The sequence below is a fragment of the Orycteropus afer genome, unplaced genomic scaffold, assembly GCF_000298275.1.
Source record: "Orycteropus afer afer isolate SDZICR_OR568_19922 unplaced genomic scaffold, OryAfe1.0 scaffold00476, whole genome shotgun sequence".
Taxonomy (NCBI): Eukaryota; Metazoa; Chordata; class Mammalia; order Tubulidentata; family Orycteropodidae; genus Orycteropus; species Orycteropus afer.
This window is the reverse complement of record NW_006922063.1, coordinates 1,425,673-1,442,600: the sequence shown is the minus strand read 5'-3', so window position 1 is coordinate 1,442,600 and position 16,928 is coordinate 1,425,673. Positions and strand designations below refer to the sequence as shown.

The 16,928-nt window shown below is 56.4% G+C and overlaps 1 protein-coding gene across 1 annotated transcript; it reads right to left on the bottom strand.

Moving 5' to 3' along the window:
* Positions 1-2,467: 2,467 nt before the first annotated feature.
* On the bottom strand, positions 2,468-15,632 carry ARHGAP33 (Rho GTPase activating protein 33). The gene is given in 22 exon segments (XM_042782813.1): positions 2,468-3,723; positions 3,820-4,500; positions 6,023-6,097; positions 6,173-6,318; positions 6,409-6,562; positions 7,198-7,343; positions 8,590-8,697; positions 8,780-8,862; positions 8,944-9,088; positions 10,737-10,839; positions 10,924-11,076; positions 11,167-11,226; positions 11,309-11,375; positions 11,462-11,539; positions 11,618-11,740; positions 12,689-12,781; positions 13,161-13,298; positions 13,403-13,483; positions 13,768-13,852; positions 13,932-14,029; positions 14,314-14,315; positions 15,557-15,632. Coding segments are annotated over 22 exon segments (3,951 nt in total).
* Positions 15,633-16,928: the final 1,296 nt, after the last annotated feature.

Below are 16,928 nucleotides of genomic sequence, written 5' to 3'. Positions count from 1 at the left end.
GCTGCCTACTGCTGCAGATGCACCCTAGTGTTCCTGCAATCCCATTGGCATGCTCATGGTGACCTCAGCAACCATGCTGTCCAGCTGGTACGGCCAAGCCTGGCCAACGTGGGCAGCCTAGAATATGGGTGCTCATTATACCAACATGGGCCACAGCCCAGGTGAGTACTCACCCCACTGGCCTGCCCCAGGGCCCTGTCCAGCAGCCAACTGGCTCACCAGGCTCCTCGGGCTCCACAGGCCACAGCAGGGCTGCCCCAGCCCCCTGAACTGTACCCATGGCTGCCACCTAAGCTGATCTGTGGTAACATGCCCACCCATCACCTCAGACTGCTACAGTTTCTGCATTCTGGCCCAGGAAGTCTTCACTTCCAGGAAGTCAGTGAGTGACCCTACACCCTGCCCCACTGAAGCATACCACCCATTTCAGTCTTCCAATCATGCTTCCCCACAATAGAGCTGTCCCGGTACAGGCCAAGCTGGAGGCAGGTGAGAGCCCAGCTCTGGACCTCCTGGTGCTAGCCCTCTACCAGGCTCTGGTGCAGGCTGGACTGGGCCTAGGGCCTGCAGACTGCTGGGGCAGGGCAGCCTGTGGAGAACTGTTGCAAGACTACAACAGTACTTGTTGCATGATGCCATGGCCCAGGTACACAACAGGTGGGCAGGGGCTACTATGGTCATAGACATAGTAGGGCCTTTGTTCCCATGGCCAACAGGACTTGGCTCCTGACAAGAGTTCTCTGATGAATCAGGTCACACTGCCCACCCCCACCCCAGGGTTCTCCACTAAGTAAGAGAGCAAGGATGGGGTGATGGTGGATGCTGGGCACAACTTGTCTATCCCCCCAGAGACACTGTACTATGGAATAGCTTCCAAAGCCAAGACCATACCTAGACCTATCCCCCCCACTTGAGTTGCCCCTAGGTCCCATCCCATCCTTGATAGGAGCCAGGGTGGCAATGTGGGGGACCAAAGAAGCTGTGGGGCACCTGGGCAACCTGTGCCAGCTCTGCACCACCACTCTCCACAGCCCCAGCAATTCTTTGAGCCCCAAGTACAGGTCTTGAGCCACAGCAGGAGCCAGAGGGGTGCAGCTTGGGGCTTGGGCAACAACTTGACTCTAGGCAACAGCCCCGGCCCTAGCCCCTGCTGTTGGCTGGAGTCTCAGGAGACCATTGCCAGGGCTAGCCTGCATGCTGCCTGGAGCTCAACTCAATGGTATGGATGCCCCCAGAGCCCTGCTCCACCCTCCCCAATCCATACCAACCCCAAGTTCCCTGGCTGCTTCTTCTTTGACAAGTGACTCCTCCAGGGACCCTGACCTGTTTCCTTACTGATCTGTAACCCCTGACCAACCCCGCTCCCACAGTGCCCCTCCTTCTATGCCAGCATTTAGGATTTAGCTTTCTTGCTGGGGACCCAAGGCTCTGTGAAGAAGCTTGAGAGGAAATTCTTGGCCAAGATCCAGCCCCTATAGGGGCTGCTGCAGCACATACACAGGGCTGTCCCCCCTGGACTCCCAGCCCTTTGAGCCCACCACCACCTGCTGACCAACAGGGAGTCTTCCTATACCCTGAGAGGCTGCTGATGGGGAAAGAAACAAGGGCAGGTGAAGCAGGGGACCCTTAGTTCGTCCCCTCCTAGGCCCCCTGGCCATGGGTGCCAGCTCCAATCTTTCTTCTGCAGGCACCCACCACTGAGATGATCTGAGCTTTCTTTCTTTTCCAGCTTGCAGAAGTGAGAAATGGAGCCCTGGGTAGGGGCCCTGGACTCCTCCCTCATCTCTGAGGTAACCCTAGGTCAACCCCCCACTCTTACTCCTTAAAATGGATCTTCTGGAAGAGATCATACCAGAGCTGCAAGGTGGACTCCAACCCTACGGTAGGTCCAGCCTCAGCTCAACTTCTGACACAGCTTCGTAGGGGACTCATGGCCCTGTCTCTGCAGAGATTGCCTTCAAAGCCTCCCAGGAGTGACTGCCCACTCAGTGCCTGCCCCAAGGAAACACAGCGGTAAAGCGACCCATCTCTCTCCCTCTTCATTCTCTGAGCTTGTTCCTAACATGACACCAGTGGCCACATTTTCACCATTTTTATTCATTAATTTTGTCAGGTGGTTTAGTGGAGTGGGGGGTGGGGTGGACAGGAGTTACTCCCCAACCCCCTGTGCGCAGGGCAGGACATACTGGGGGCTCCTGGAGGAAGAGGGAGGACAGGGTGTTGGCCCAGCCCACCCTCAGATTTGTGCAAGGGCCCCCAGAATGAAGGATAGAGAGATAGGTGTGCCCTTCAGCCTAGAGTAGGGAAGCTATGATCATAGTTTAGGGACCCACATCAGAAGCAAGTTACAAAGTTAGAAACCTGGGGTAGAGATCAGGAGCTCAAGAAAATACAAAACACAGGATGGGGTTGGGCCAAGATCCAGTGAGGGGAAAGGGGAAGGAGGACCACCCCTCCCAGCTCTGGCTCAGCAGTAGCTTCGGGTCTGGCCCTCAGAGTGGAGGGACCAGCTGGGAGTGGGGTACGGGGGTGGGGGACCAGCCCCCTCCCCTCCTTGACCCCCATTCCTATACAAAGACCCTCGGTAGTGTATACTCCCCCTCCCATAGGCTGGGGGGGCTGCCCTGTAGAGCAGGAGAGGTTCAGGTGGGACCCAGGGCCCAGGCACCCTATGAGGAGTACGGGGGCACCAGGGTGCCCGCTGTTTCTGGGGGAGGCGGGGAGCTGGAGGCCCAGGATCTGAGCGGCTCCGGGGGTGGGCAGGAGGGGAGGAGGAGCAGGAGGAGGCAGGTGAGGGCCTCCTGGGCCCTAGAGCTAGGTTGACATAGAGGGGCTCAGGCCTAATGGGGCGCCGGGCAGGATGCTGGGGTGCTAAGTAGCCAAGGTGGTCAGTGGGGAAGCATGAGGGAGGTGGCGGGTAACTAAGCACGAAGTCGGGGGACCTATGGAGTGGTGGTGATTGGCCAAGCATGCCATATGAGGCATTGAGCCTATCGGGGGGCATAGAGCGGAAAGGGCTCCAGGACCGGGTAGGGGCGGAGTAGGGGGGCCCCTCACCACCCCCAATCTCATAATACAGATTCTCTCCCCTGTCGAGGGGTGCAGGGGGTCCCAAGGGGCTTCTCCAGACAGGAGTTGGGGAGCTGGGCTGGAAGGATGGAGGGCCCAGGGGGTACAAGCTTGGCTTGGGGACCCTGAGCAAGGGTGGCAGGCACTCCCGGGGGGCTGGTGAGAAGAAGCTGGGGGTAGGAACCTGTGAGGGGACAGAACATAGTAACTGGGCTGTAGTCCCTGGTGTGTCCCTCCACCCTCGACCCACTCTGAGCTGGGCACTGACCTGGGCAGGGCCTCTGAGTCCCTTCCTTGAGGCCCCTGTGGGCTGCTGATTCCTCACCAGGCTCCCATCACTTTGTTGCCTTGGTAGGTGTGGTGGGGGTCCCGGGGCCCAAGCCCCCAGGTGAGCTAGGGGGTTGGGGGGTGGCCCACTCCCTGAGGTCCCGGGGGGCTCCCCTCCCACCTCCAGGGATAGTGAGCGGCGGAAAGGGGAGCGGGGAGCAGGGGCAGTGCCCCCATGCTCCTGTTGGCTCTGTTTCTGGGCCACCTGCTGAGCCCGCTCAGCCAGGGCCAGGGCCATGAGGCGTGCTGGGTTCTTGGGGGGTGGGGGTGGGGCACCTCCAGGACGCAGGAGGGACAGGGGTGGGGGCAGCAGTGGAGAATCCATACCTATGCAGAGAGGAATGGGAAGAAGGGCTGGTCAGTCAGGCCCTGGATGCAGCTTGAGGGTCTATGAGGATGTAGGGCGTACCCAGCAAGACTTACCATGCTGGCTCTGGGGCCCTCGGGGACCAGGAAGTGCCAGCTTGCTGCAGATCTCCCGCTGGCAAGTGTCGCTCAGCTGGGTCTCAGCTCCACGGAGCAGCATGGGAATGAGATGAGGGCGCAGGCCCGGCCCAGGGCTGAGGGCTGATGGTAGTGGTGGCGATGGGGTCACTGAGGCAGATGTCCCCCCAGCCCCTAGGAGCTCTAGCACAGCAGGTGGCACTGATACAGCCAGGGGCTCTGAGATGTCCAGGGCAGTGGGCAAGGCAGGGCTGGCGGGCCCACGGGGTGAGAGCGCCTGGGGGGTTGCCCTGGGTGGGAAGGCAGAGGCAGGGGCCGGGGGTGCAGGGCTGGCTGGAGGTGCAGGGTCCCCTGGGGTGGGGCTGCTGCAGCGAAAGGTGAGGGGATCAAAGTCAAGCCCCCGGAGCCCCTCCAGGCAGCGGGGTGGACTGAAGTCCAGCTCATCACCATCGTCTAGCCAGGCAGAGGTGCGGTGTGAAGGGGACCTGGAGGGGGCGCCCAGTCCAGCTGCTGAGGACTCGGAGGAGGAGGAAGAGGATGACTCGGAGGAGGAGGAGGAGGAGGAAGACAGGCTCTCGCAGGAACCAGCAGGTGCCGGGCCCACAGGGAAAGCATCACTGCTCGAGTGGGGTCTTCGAAGCCTGTGCAGCCTCTGGAAGCCTGGAAGGGTGGTGGTCGGGTGTTAGGGGTCAGAACTTTACCTACTCAACCATTAGTGAGAGTATAGCACCCAACCCAACAGACCGAAAAAAGCCATTGCCATCAAGTCCCAACTCATAGCGACCCCCATTGGGTTTCCAAGGCTGTAAATCTTTATGGAAATAGATTGCCTCATCTTCCTCCCCTGGAGCAGCTGGTGGGTTTTGAACCACAGATCATCTGGTTAGCATCCAAATGCCTTACCCTCTATGTTACCAGAGCTCCGTCCAAGCCAACAAAGAGTTAAGGAAATGGCAACTTCCCTGGAGAGGGCAACGAAGGCTGTGAATCTAGGAAGAGCTGCTCAGGCACACAGAGCACCGGAAAAACTTAGTCCAATTGAGTCGATTCTGACTCATAGCAACCCCCACTGGGTTTCCAAGACAATGAGAGAAATGAATGGCAAAACCATGAAGAGAACCATTCCAGACTCAAAGTCTGACAACCACATGGGTTGTGAGCATGAAACCAACAGGACCTCACCCACAGTTTCCAGAAGTCCAGGTTGAGAGAACTACTTTTGGAAAATAACTGGACCTTTTCTCATACAGATGAATGGGGCATACCCTGCAGGAAAACACCATCACTCCTGGGCATGTAGTAGAGCAATGTCCCAGGAGCATGGACATGCCAGGGACCAGCTCTGTCAATGCTAGAACAAGAAGAGCCCCCAAACCCATTGGGTAAGATGTGACTACACTCATGATGGTATAGTCACACATGGAGTACTAGAGAGGAATGAGCTTAGCCACACTCAGCATCAAGGGTTATAAACTACCGTTTATAACGCAGTGGTAAGTTAAAGAAGTCAAGTTCTACATACAGCATGATACCCTTTAAATGAAGTTTCAGATATGAGTAAACCCAAACAAGATGGAATTTAGGCACCACCTGTATGTAATAAAACCCCAACAGCAAGAGGTTGGTGATGATCAAACTTAGAGGAGCTTCTGGTGGGAAGGCAGCAGGTGGGAGAGGGGAGCTGCTCACAGGTAAAGTACTGGGGTTCTTCTGGTTCTAGCATTGGCCAGTGACTCAATGGGTACTCATATTATTTAAATCTTTTAGAAAATGAATGAATAAACAAAACTGCTTTAAAGGGTCCTGAATGGACCAATGATAATAATATGTCCCGAACCAACAGTGATGCTTTATCCAACTCACTGTACCTAATATCCAGATTAAAAATTTTTAAATCCAAAACCAAACTCATGGCCATCGAGTCAGATCCAACTCATAGCGACCCCTCCTTGAGTTTCTGAGGTGGTGTCACTATGGAAGTAGATTGCCCCATCTTCCTTCCAAGGAGTGGCTGGTGGTTCAAACCCACCAGCCTTCTGGTTAGCAGTCAAATGCCTTAGGCACTATGCCACCAGCGGTCCAGGACTCCCGAATCTGAAGTCTAGCACCTGGAGGCCAACCCCAAGGACTCTAGCCTCTCCCAGCTCCAGCTGGACACTGGTATGGCCCACCGGGTGCTCACCAGCCCCGCTGGCCTGCGATGACAGAGACTCCTCACTCTTGGCAGATCTCAGTGTGACTGTGTCAGTTCGGCTACCTGCAAGGAAAAGCAGAAATCATAGGGGCACGCTCCACACACCGCCTCCTCCATGCTGACTGCCTCGCTTCTGACCTGACGGCTGCGATGGGGCACGTGTGCTCCCCAGCCAGGGCAGAGGCCTCATTCGGGGGACGCCAGGGCCCCGACCCAGCGCAAAGAAGGTCTTCCAGCTGCTGACCCCAGGCTTCCGCTGTTTCTCTCCTCTTTCCCTTTTCCTCCTGGGATTTGGGTGAGAGACAGGGAACAGTGTGAGGACACTAGGCCTCCAGGCCTGCCCTCTGCCCGCCCCCAGCCTCTCATCTACTCACTTATCCACAGGTGACGCTGGGGCCTTGGGGGTGGTGGGATCGGTGGATGTCCTCAGCCGGCCCTGTGTGCGGGCCTGGGCTTCTTCCAGTGTCAGCAGGCGAGTAGAGGGACCACTGCCTGCGAGAGACTTGGGTCTGGGGAGGAGGCAGCGGCCTGGGGAGTGTGGAAAGAGGATGCCAGTCAGCCTTGGGGTCACCCAACGCCACAGACAAAGCCAAGCGCTACAGCCCAAGCCCCGGCCCCACAGCGTGCCCACCCGGGCTGGCAAGGCAGGGGACCAGGGCCGATCAGGCGGGAATGGGTGGGCAGCAGGCAGGTGAGGAGAAGGAGTGAGGCAGAACGAGCTGATGAGGAGGCAGCTCCCAGCAGCCAGCGAGGGCAGCGGCTCTGGCTTCAGTTACCTCAGGCCAGAGGGCCCTCCGATGTGCTGAATCCTGACTGGGCTGGGGTCCAGGGCAGGGCAGGGAGTCTGGGAGGGGCCGGGGCGGGGCCCAGTCTGGGGACCTCCCACCTCCTCCCAGGTGGACCCATGGCCCTGAGCGCCCCCAGGAGCTACAAGGGGTGAAGGAAGAGCAGCGTCAGGGCCAAGAAGTGGGGATCCTGAGCAGAGGAGCTGAAATGAGAAGGAGGCTGGGGGACGGAGGCTGAGGTGGGGTCCTCAAGGAGCTGGGAAGGAAGCCCAGCTTCACCAGGGTAGGGATAGGGCTGGAGTCCACTTGCCCTCCCACGGTGGTCCTGACAAGGAAGGGGCAGTAGCCAGGACATCAGGGGGTGGGGTATGGGCATACCTGCAGGGTCGAGTCCAGCAGAGGCAAAGGTGTCGCTGAACAGGACATCTACATGGGTGAGCAAGAATTCCACCACCACTGACTGCACCCGAACTTCCCGGAAGGCTGCAGCTCCACCCAGTCCCACAGACTCCAGCTCCATGGACCTGGATGGGGTGGGAGGGGAGAGAAGTCAGGTGCCTTGAGCTGCCAGGTTTTGGCTAGGTAAGGTGGGGAGCCAATGGAGGCAATGACTATCTATTCAAGACAATCACATCTGGAACTTGGCTGTCAACCTTCTCCAAAACCTGCTCGCTCTATATGTTCCCCAATTCCCTCTATATTTTCCCCAACTCAGTCAACAGTCTTTCTTATGGCCCAGGCCAAACACCTTGGGGTCTTTCTTGACCCTTCCCTCCCTCCTTCACACCTACATCCAACCTGTTAGCAGACCTTGTTGGCTCTGTCTACAAAATCTATGTAGAATCTAAACTCTTCTCTCCCACTGCTGCCCCCACTCTGGTCCACCTTCCATCCTCTCCAGTCTGAACCATCACAGCAGCCTCCTCCCTGGTCTCTCTGCTTTCACTCCTGCCCCTGCAGCCAGAAAGCCTGTGAACGCCTGAGTCAGATCAGCACCCTCTTGGCTGCACCTCACTCCAGGTAAAAGCCAAAGCCCTCACTGTGACCCACAAGCCACTCCTGCGTCTGGTTGCCCCATCACCTCTCCAACCTCATCACCACCTCCCTCTCAACCTCTACTCAGTTCTTGCCACACCACCCTTGCCCCCTCTGCCTGGTTTGCTCCTCCCCAGATGTCCACATGGGTCCTCACCTCCTTTGGGTCTTAAATGTTACCTTCTTAGTAGGGTCTTCCCCACCAACTTCATTTAAAATTGTAATCCTCCTCTCTAGTCCCATTCTCTCTTCTCTGTTCATTTTTCTCCATAGTTCTTACATCCACCACCTGACATACTATCATACTATTTTACTTATTATCTGTTTCTCAAAAGAATGTGAGCTCTGCCTGCACAGAGATCTTACCTGTGCTGGTCACCATCAAATCCCCTGGGGCTTGCTCTGCTGCTAGCCACGGAAAGATTCTCACTGAAGCCTTCCCTGCCACTCTACTTTCACACTGTCATGACCCTGAGTATCTTCTTTCCCTGTATTTAGTTCTCCTTGGCACTCATCACCTTTGATATTACTCTGTATTTGTCTTGAGATGGCTCATTATACACCTTTCCCATGATAACGTGAGGACAGGAGAAGAGGGCCCTGCTCACTTCTGTGTCCCCAGTGCTCAGAACAGACAAGACAACCAAAGCTGAGTTGGTTCCTGGGTGTGAGGGAGATCTGAGGCCTTCCCCATGGGAGGGAACTGTGGGGCAGGGCTGGTAGCTGCCAGCTTACCGCAGCAGATTGGGAGCCCAGACGATGGCCAGGTTGCGGGCGTGCATGCTGGTGTTGGCGCTGTGTCTCGCCATGCGGGCCAAGTGTCTCAGCAGGTATTCCAGGGTTCTGAGAGTAGGACCGGATGGGGACATCTGAGCCTCGACTCCCTCGAGACCCCTACAATGACTCCCCGCTTCTCCTGGTTTACCTGTAGTGCGGTGGGGGCAGCTGCTGGATGACGTCATGGACCCGCACCATGCGCTCTTCCTCCCTCGGCACTGACATGGCCTCCTGAGATTGCGGACAGGTATGAGGGGGCTGGGCCAGATGCATCCCAGCAGCCCTCCAACTTTGCCCAGCTCCCTTACTCACACTGAATTTCCCGTAGAGCTGGTAGGTGAGCAAGGGGTTGGGCAGCTCTCGGAAGTAAAGCTTGCAGAGGGAGGACACGCTGTGGATGTCCTGCAGGAAGGCAGGGCCAGATAGTTCAGGGATCCTCTCGCTGTCAAACTCATGCCTGAGGCCACGAGGCCAAGGAGGAGAAAGATTCAGGTCAGAGCTGACTACCTCGTCTCATGTTTTTGTTCGCCCCTCTCCTGCTTCCAAGTGTCCACAGATGGATGCAACCCTTTTCCCAGGTTCTGTGGGCTCTTCAGAGGCAGAAACTTACTGAACCCCCTGACAGCCCTGTGTGGCAAAGACAAGGCTGCCTCATTTTGCAGGAAAGGGCACTGAGACTCAGGCGGGAGATGCCCCTGCCTATAGCTACCCAAGGCTATCTGACCCCAGAGTGTGCCCACGTTCCTACCACAACGTTGTGCCATTCTCCTGGCTTCAAGAAGTCACTGGAAAATGCAAATCAAATCACAACTCTCTGCTGGTGCCCTATTACATGGAGGTCAAAGCTCCAACTCACCATGACCTCTTGACCTTGTCTCTCACTGGGTTCCCCAGGCTTCACTCTCTGACTTCATGGCCTCCCGTCAGCCTCTTGCTCTTGCCTCATCCCTTCCGACCTCTAGACTTGTGTTTGCTCTTCCTCTTTACCTCAAAGGTTTTCCCTTCACTTGAATAAAGCCAAAATCCTAACAGGATTTTGGCCCCGCATGAAGATCGCAGATAGAATGGGAGAATAATGTGGAACGAGACCCAAAATCATAAAAAAAAGACCAGGTTTACTGGTCTGATGCCTGGTGAGACCCCTGAGACTATGGCCCACATCATCCTTCAGGCCTGGAATTGAACTCATTCCGTGGCTTCCGGCCAAACAGCAGACAAGCATACAGGGTGAACATTTACCCTAGATAGGTACACTCCTTAGAACAATAATCATGGGAGATCAGAAGGGCAGTATTTGCACAGGGAGCTAGCTGGGGGGCGGGGGGAGGCGGGCAGGAATGCATAGGTAAGAAGGACACAGGGAAGAGATAACTACAGGGAGGAAAGCTGTTACATTGTGGGGAATTGCAGTCAATGTCATGAAACAAAATGTGTATGAAGTACTGTATGGAAAATGAATTTGCTCTGTAAACTTTTACCCAAATCAAAATTAAAAATTTTAAAAATTAAATTAAAAAATAAGCCCTGCACATCTACTGTTTTCTCTTTTGCACTGGCTGTTCCTTGCACTGTGAACACTTCTCCCAGGCTGTCCACACGGCTTACTCTCTCCTCTCCTCCGGAGGTTGCCCTCAGGAAGCGCCCTCTGCCTACCCTGTTTAAAACGGTGGTACTCCATCCTGCTTTATTACCATCCTTACCCACAATCTATTTTTTTCTCCAGAGGTCTCTCCCATGTTCTAGTGATCTCTGTCATTTCCTTGTTTGTCTCTCGCTCTGGCACGTGAGCCCTGGATCGGCAGGGCTTTCTAGTCGTCTCATTCACCACTGTGTCCCCGTTGCCTCAAACAGTGCTTGATATAAGGCAGGTGCTCAATGAAGGCTGATTGCTCTGCTTAGAATGCTAATAGTCTCACCCTTCAGGCCTCGGCTGGGATGTCATCTCCTCCAGAAAGCCCTCCCTGACTTCAGTCTTGGTCCACTCCTGCCCTAAGCTATCCCAACTCCTGATAACTCTGTGTCCCCAGCACATGGCACAGGGCCTAGAACATAGATGGTATTCAGTCAATGTCTGTGGAAGGAAGAATTGGGGAGGGCGGGCTCACCGCAGCCTCTGGATGTTGGAGGACACGCCTGAGAGCCGGTAGATTCCGTCTACCACCCCGTGGGCCTCGATGAACTCTGAGCAGCAGCGCAGCACCTGGGGCACTGGGTGAAAACACCAGGGTCAGGATGGGGCAGGCTGCGCCCTGCATGGGACGGGTAGGCTAGGCAGTTCAGCCCAGGCCTCACCGTCCTGGCCTGAGTTGCTAAGGTGCTCTCCGAGGTCACAGCCGAACACCCTCTGCCGCAGGATTCCTCGCTGGCGCAGTCGTTGTCGGGAAGGGCGGGAACGCATGAAAGTACGGAGGAGGCCAGCCAGCTTCCCACGTGGCCGGGGCACAGCTATTGGGGCAAAGGCAGGCCACACAGGGTCAGCGCAGTCACAGGCCCGGTGGAACACGGGCACAGGGACATGGCCCCTTATTTCCATACCTGAGGTCAGAGAGGAGACACCCTGCGGAATTGGGATGCTACATGGGGGGCCGTCAGCATCTGTGGGGTGAACAGTGGGTGGAAAAGATGGGCAATAGCCTAGGAATGCAGACAGCACTCCCACCCTGTCCATGGCATCTACCTGCTTTCAGCCCAGGACCTGGTCGCTCCGTGAACAGTTCCACACACTCACTGGGAAAGAAACCAACCTGAGGAGGGTTTAGGGTAAGTGGTGAGGCTACCCCAGCTTGCACGCTGCTTTAGCCCCCACCTGTCTGCTCCACGTCAGCCTCACCTGGAAGCCTCGCTTGCCCCGCCACCAGCTCCGATCCTCTGTGGGTGGCATGTCAATCACCGAGACGATGTCTCCCACCTGGAAGTGAGCAAGTGGGGGTCAGAGACAGCAGGGGGGGTGGGAGCCAAGCTTGCGTCTTCTCCTCTACAGCCTCACCTCGAAGGACAGCTCATCTGGTGCCTGGGCTGTGTACCGTTTGACCACGTGGGCAGCGGCCACTGCAGGGATATTGAGTGAGGCTTCCTCACTGAGGAGTAGTCGCCGGCCGTGATTGTCCAGCTGAGACGGAGAGGGATGTGGCAGCGAGAGGCCAGAAGGAGGTGATCATAAAGGCAGGGAGGGTTCCTCCATGCCCAGTGGGGGTCACCACCTGTCCCCCACCTAAGAGACCCTGTCACTCAGAGCTTATTGGTCAAACCCTTAAATTCTTGCCCTCTCGTAGAGCCTGGTGAGACCCCTGAGATTATGGCCCCGAGCTACCCTTCAGGTCTGGAATTGAACTTACTCCTGTGGCTTCCAGCCAAATAACAGACAGGCATCTGGGGTGAACATTTATATCAGGTAGACACACTTCTTGGAGAGATCAATCATGGGAGACACATGTGTGCACAGGGAGATGGCTGGGGGGCGAGGCATGAGTGCATGGGAGGGAAGGACACAGGGAAGAGCTAACTATGGGGAGGAAGTGGGAAGAGAGCTGTTACATTGTGGGAAATTACAGTCAATGTCATGAAACAAAATGTGTGTGAACTGCTGTATGGAAAATGAATTTGCTCTGTAAACTTTCACCCAAATCACAATAAAAATTAAAAGAAAAGAATTCTTGCCCTCTCCAAAGCAAAATGCCTTCTTTTCCTGTGCAAATCCCAGGACCCCGCCTGCCCCCATACACCCCTACACCCTCATCCTCCATGGCAGACATTGCACCTTTGCTACCTAAAAACCCTCTCGATTATGCCATTATTAGCCAGGTGTTCTGTAGTCACAGCCAAACGCATTTCTAACTGATATACCTTTAAATCCTCACCACCTGTTACCACACATGCGTGATGTGCACACATGCTCTTTCATCTCTCACAGACATGTGCCCACACAGGCACTAAAATAACAATGCCTCCTCTACTCTGGCGCTTTTCTTTTCTGTGCCCACACCTACGCCCAGGCTGGTTCAGGCCCCTTGGATACCCCGCACTCAGTCCCAACACCACACGCCTCTGTTGGGCTCACCTCCATCCAGGTGAGCACAGGCCCACAGTTGAGGTTACTGTCCACCAGTCCTGACAGGGTCTCGAGGTACTGCAGCAACAGCGGCACCAGCATCTGGGGACAGGTTGTCAGGATGGGTTCTTGTGAGGGAGCCAAGAGCACCCACTGCCCTCCCACACTGCCCTCGCTCACCTCTGGGCAGGGGTGAAATTTAGCCTGGATACATGGTGCTGCCCAAGTGTTAAATACCGAATACGGTCATATCAGTTGGTAGACATGCTGTCCCAAGCTGCCCACCCTGCCATGGAAGCCCCTGGACTGCCCCATGATCCTAAAACTAAATGGAGCTTTTAGAACTCTGCTGCAGTTCTAGGGCCTCCTCATTCTGATTGGTTGGGATGTGGAGATACCAATGTTTAAAGACTTAACTATTCCTCCTGTCTCAGTGGTTTCACACATCGTTGTTGAGGGGCTGGGACAACAAGCCAGTTACCTGGGCAGCCCTGGCCCCCTCTGGAGGTGGAGGAAGCTCTGGGAGGCAGGAAAACCTCCGGTCAAATATGCACCGATGGAGGTGAGCATCCAGGGAGCGGAAGTCATCGTAACTGCGGAGCACTGGCCAGGAACGGCCCTGTGGGAGCAGGAGGGGCTCAGTGGCACAGGGTCCCATTACAGTGAGCTAAGGACCATGGTAATCAGTCCCTTGGCCTAGATGAGGGGCAGAGATGGCCTCACCTGACAGGTTACCTGCACCCCAAACACCAGCTCATTCTCTCCAGAGAGGCTGGGCCCTTCGCGCTCCGGAGACAGCAGGAGCTGCAGAGGGAAGCAAAGTCTGGCTGTGCTGACCACTCGGGCTGGCACTGTCTGGGGATACGTATGGATCCCGAACGTGCACCTCCTCATGGGCAGGGCCTGGTGATGTCTCAGTCAGGGCATAGGGCCCTGACACACAGCAAACACTCAATAAAAAGTTGTTGAATGAAAAAGGGAACAAGTGAATGAGTGGCTCCCTCCTTCCACCCTGTCCCTGCAACTGTTGTCATTGCTTCAGGGTGGGGTGGAGTTTCACCTCCCAGCTGGGTGCAAAGGTCCCATACCTGAATGTGGCCAAAGTCAACATTCTCATAGTGGAAATGGGCACAGTCAGCCAGGCGGGGGAAGGGACCTCGAGGAGCTGAGAGCCTGGAGGACAAGTGACACATCACCAATGGCTCCTGAGCTTGGTCCCTCTTCTCAGCTGAGTCTGTCCCTTATCCCTCACCTCTTCCCAGGCTTTCCCTTCACACTGGGGCCTCCTGTGGAGGGCAGGGGCTGCACTGAGCCCTCCCCTGGGCCATCCAGACTGTCCGTGCTTCGAGCCTGCAGAGCAGAGAGAAGAATCAGAGGACCTCAGAGATGGCAGCTAGGAGATAACAATGTGAGCATTGTTATCTACCAGCCTGGGTCTAGAGGCCTGGGTTGCTCCACACACTGTAAGCGGGTAGGAAAGGAGGAGTTGAGGGCAGATCTGAGGATGAGTTTGCTTTTCGTGTGTGGTCTGGGGTGATGGGGCTGAAAGAGCTTTGGCTGAGGGGGAGATGGCCAAAGGTCAGGCAGGAGAGCAGGGAGAGAGCGCGGCTGCTCCCAGTCCTCCCTGTTTAAACTCCTTTTGTGGTGCCCACAGAGTAGCAGTCATCTCTTCTGTGTGCCTCTCCATGCCTTTCCTCGTTGGACAATCACAGCCTCCATCTCATCGTCTTCCACTTCTAACCATCCCCACCCCCTCTCACACACACATACACACATACAGCTTCTCCTTCCAACAAGTGCCGGAATCATTTTCACAAAACACAAATCTGTCTGTCTCGCCATAGATCCTGGACCTTCAATGGCTCCATGCTATCCTCAAAATAAAGTCTGAACTCCCTGGCCTGACATTCAAGGCTCTTCTGAGATGGTCTCTGTTCATCTCTCTAGCTCCATCTGTCCCCATTGCCGCCACTCTCAGGGCTCCTCTCTGTGAACTTCTAAGAGACCAGCAAAAGCACCACTTTCTCATAAAAACTCACTCATAGTGATTTCCATTGGATTTTGAGGCAATAAATCTTTACAGAAGTAGATTATCCCATTTTTCTTCCATGGAACAGCTAGTGGGTTTGAATGGCCAACCTTCTGGTTAGCAATCAAATGCCTTAGGCACTATGCCACTAACCAAAAACACCAAACTCACTGCTATTGAGTCAGTTCCAACTCATAGCGACGCTCACTAGGTTTCCCAGGCTGTAAATCTTTACGGAAGTAGATTGCCCCTTCTTTCCGCGGAGTGGCTGGTGGGTTTGCACTGCCAGCCCTCCGGTTAGCAGTCAGATGCCTCAGGCACTATGCCACCAGCGCTCCCCATTTCCCTCTCAGCCTTTGTGAAGTCTGTTTCCTCTTCTGGACTCTTTCCCCCACACTTTCACTAGGTTCCCTCCTTGTCCCTCAGGTCTCAACTCACACAATTCCTCCTCTAGCACGTTCTCCCTGACCCTTCAGCTGGGTCAAGCCTCTTCATCCCTTGAGGGTCCCTCATCCCAGCCTGGATGACTGCCTGTGCTTCCCACATATCAGTTTCCCCCTATTACCACTCTGATATGTCACTGTCTGGTGATGAGTCCATCTCCCACAGTGGACTGTGACCTCCCAGGAGCAGGGCCCCATGCTCAACACAGCTGGGCATGGAGTCGGTACCTCTCACAGGCAGGGTTGTGCCTGATTCCTCTCTGGGTCCCCAGTGCCCAGTGATAGCTAGCTGGGTAAAATCTGATGACTAAATTAACCACCCGCCAGATGGGGACTCCCCAGACTAGGCTCTAGCTTCTTCCTCCTCCATGCCCCTGGAACCTCAAGTTCATCCTTGGGTTTCACTCAGGGTCTGCCCCCTCTAACCCATGAAGCTCCCCCAGGGTAGGATGGGCTCTGACTCTCTCTGTGCCTGGAGCATGAGGCCCGCACAGAGGAAATCTCAGTGAGTGAATGAATGGATAAATGAGCGGGAGAAGCATGGTGGGAGAGGGCCATGGCGGAGGAGGGAAGATGAGGACAAGAAGATGGAGTCAGGGGTGCAGTACTGGCTCCGGGTTGGGGAAGGGTGAAGAGGAGGGCAGGGGATGGAGAGGCTGAGGGAAAGGGTCAGGCTGATATGGGCGGTAATTCAGAAAGGGCCTGGGATGGGTGTGAAGGAGGGGGAAAGAGAAGAAAGAGGTCAGGCTGAGGATGGAGCGGGTGGGGGTGGGGCTCAGGAACGAGCAGGGGCTGGTGGTGGAAGGAGGCTGCAGGAGAGGGGGCCAGGCTGGTGGGGGTTGGGATGAGGATGCAGAGGACAGCGCAGGGATGGGGGCTGGTGAAGGATCTAGGAGGGCTCCCCAGATCCCTAAGGGGGCCACTAGGGGGGACGTAGGTCCTTCCCAGGACCAGCCCCTCCTTCCGAGCTCCGGTCCTAGGCCACTGTCATCCTCGTCCATGCCTGGGATGAGGATGCGCGCTGAGGAGGCGGGGGCGGGGTAAAGGTTTGGACTGAGGACCCGGCCAGGGAACGAGAAGGGACCGCGACCAGGGGTTAGGGGCGGCGCAGGCCGAGGGCTCGGGCGGGGCCGAGGGCGGGGCGCGCGGGGCGGGGCCGCGCGCGGACAGACAGACTGACATGCGGACGGACGGATAGACAGCCGCGTGGGCCCCTCACCACCATGGTCGCGTAGCCTCCTCAGGCCCCGGCAGCGCTCGACCCCTCGCTCGTCGTCCTCTTCGCGGCCGCTGCCGCCATGGCGACACAAAGGGGAGGTCGCGAGTCGCGCGCTGGCGGCTGCAGGCCCCGCCCCTAACGGCTGCCCGTGACTCTGGCGCGCGCCCCACAGGGGCGGGAGTAGCAAGACTCGGCGCTGCTTATTGGATCCACCCTTGGCATTAGGACTACGCCCCACCCATCTGCCGGCTTTTCACTGGCTTTGGCTAGGGCCCCATCTCTGGCCTGGTCCCTTCGGTTCCGCCCCCACAGAAGTTTGACAGCGCCACGCCCATAACCGCTTGTCATTGGCCCCTCATCCCCTCTGGAGACACACCCCCAGGTTCTTTATGCATGGCTTCCAACACTTCCAACTCCAAGCAATGGACCTTTCCCGTAGTGTATTCCAGGTGGCCACGCCTCTGACACTCATCTTCGGATTCTCCTAAGGCCTCGAGGCTTTGCCCCCCCCCCCAAGAGGCTTTTCTAGGACCCCTGCTGGCGCAGTGGTGAAGCACT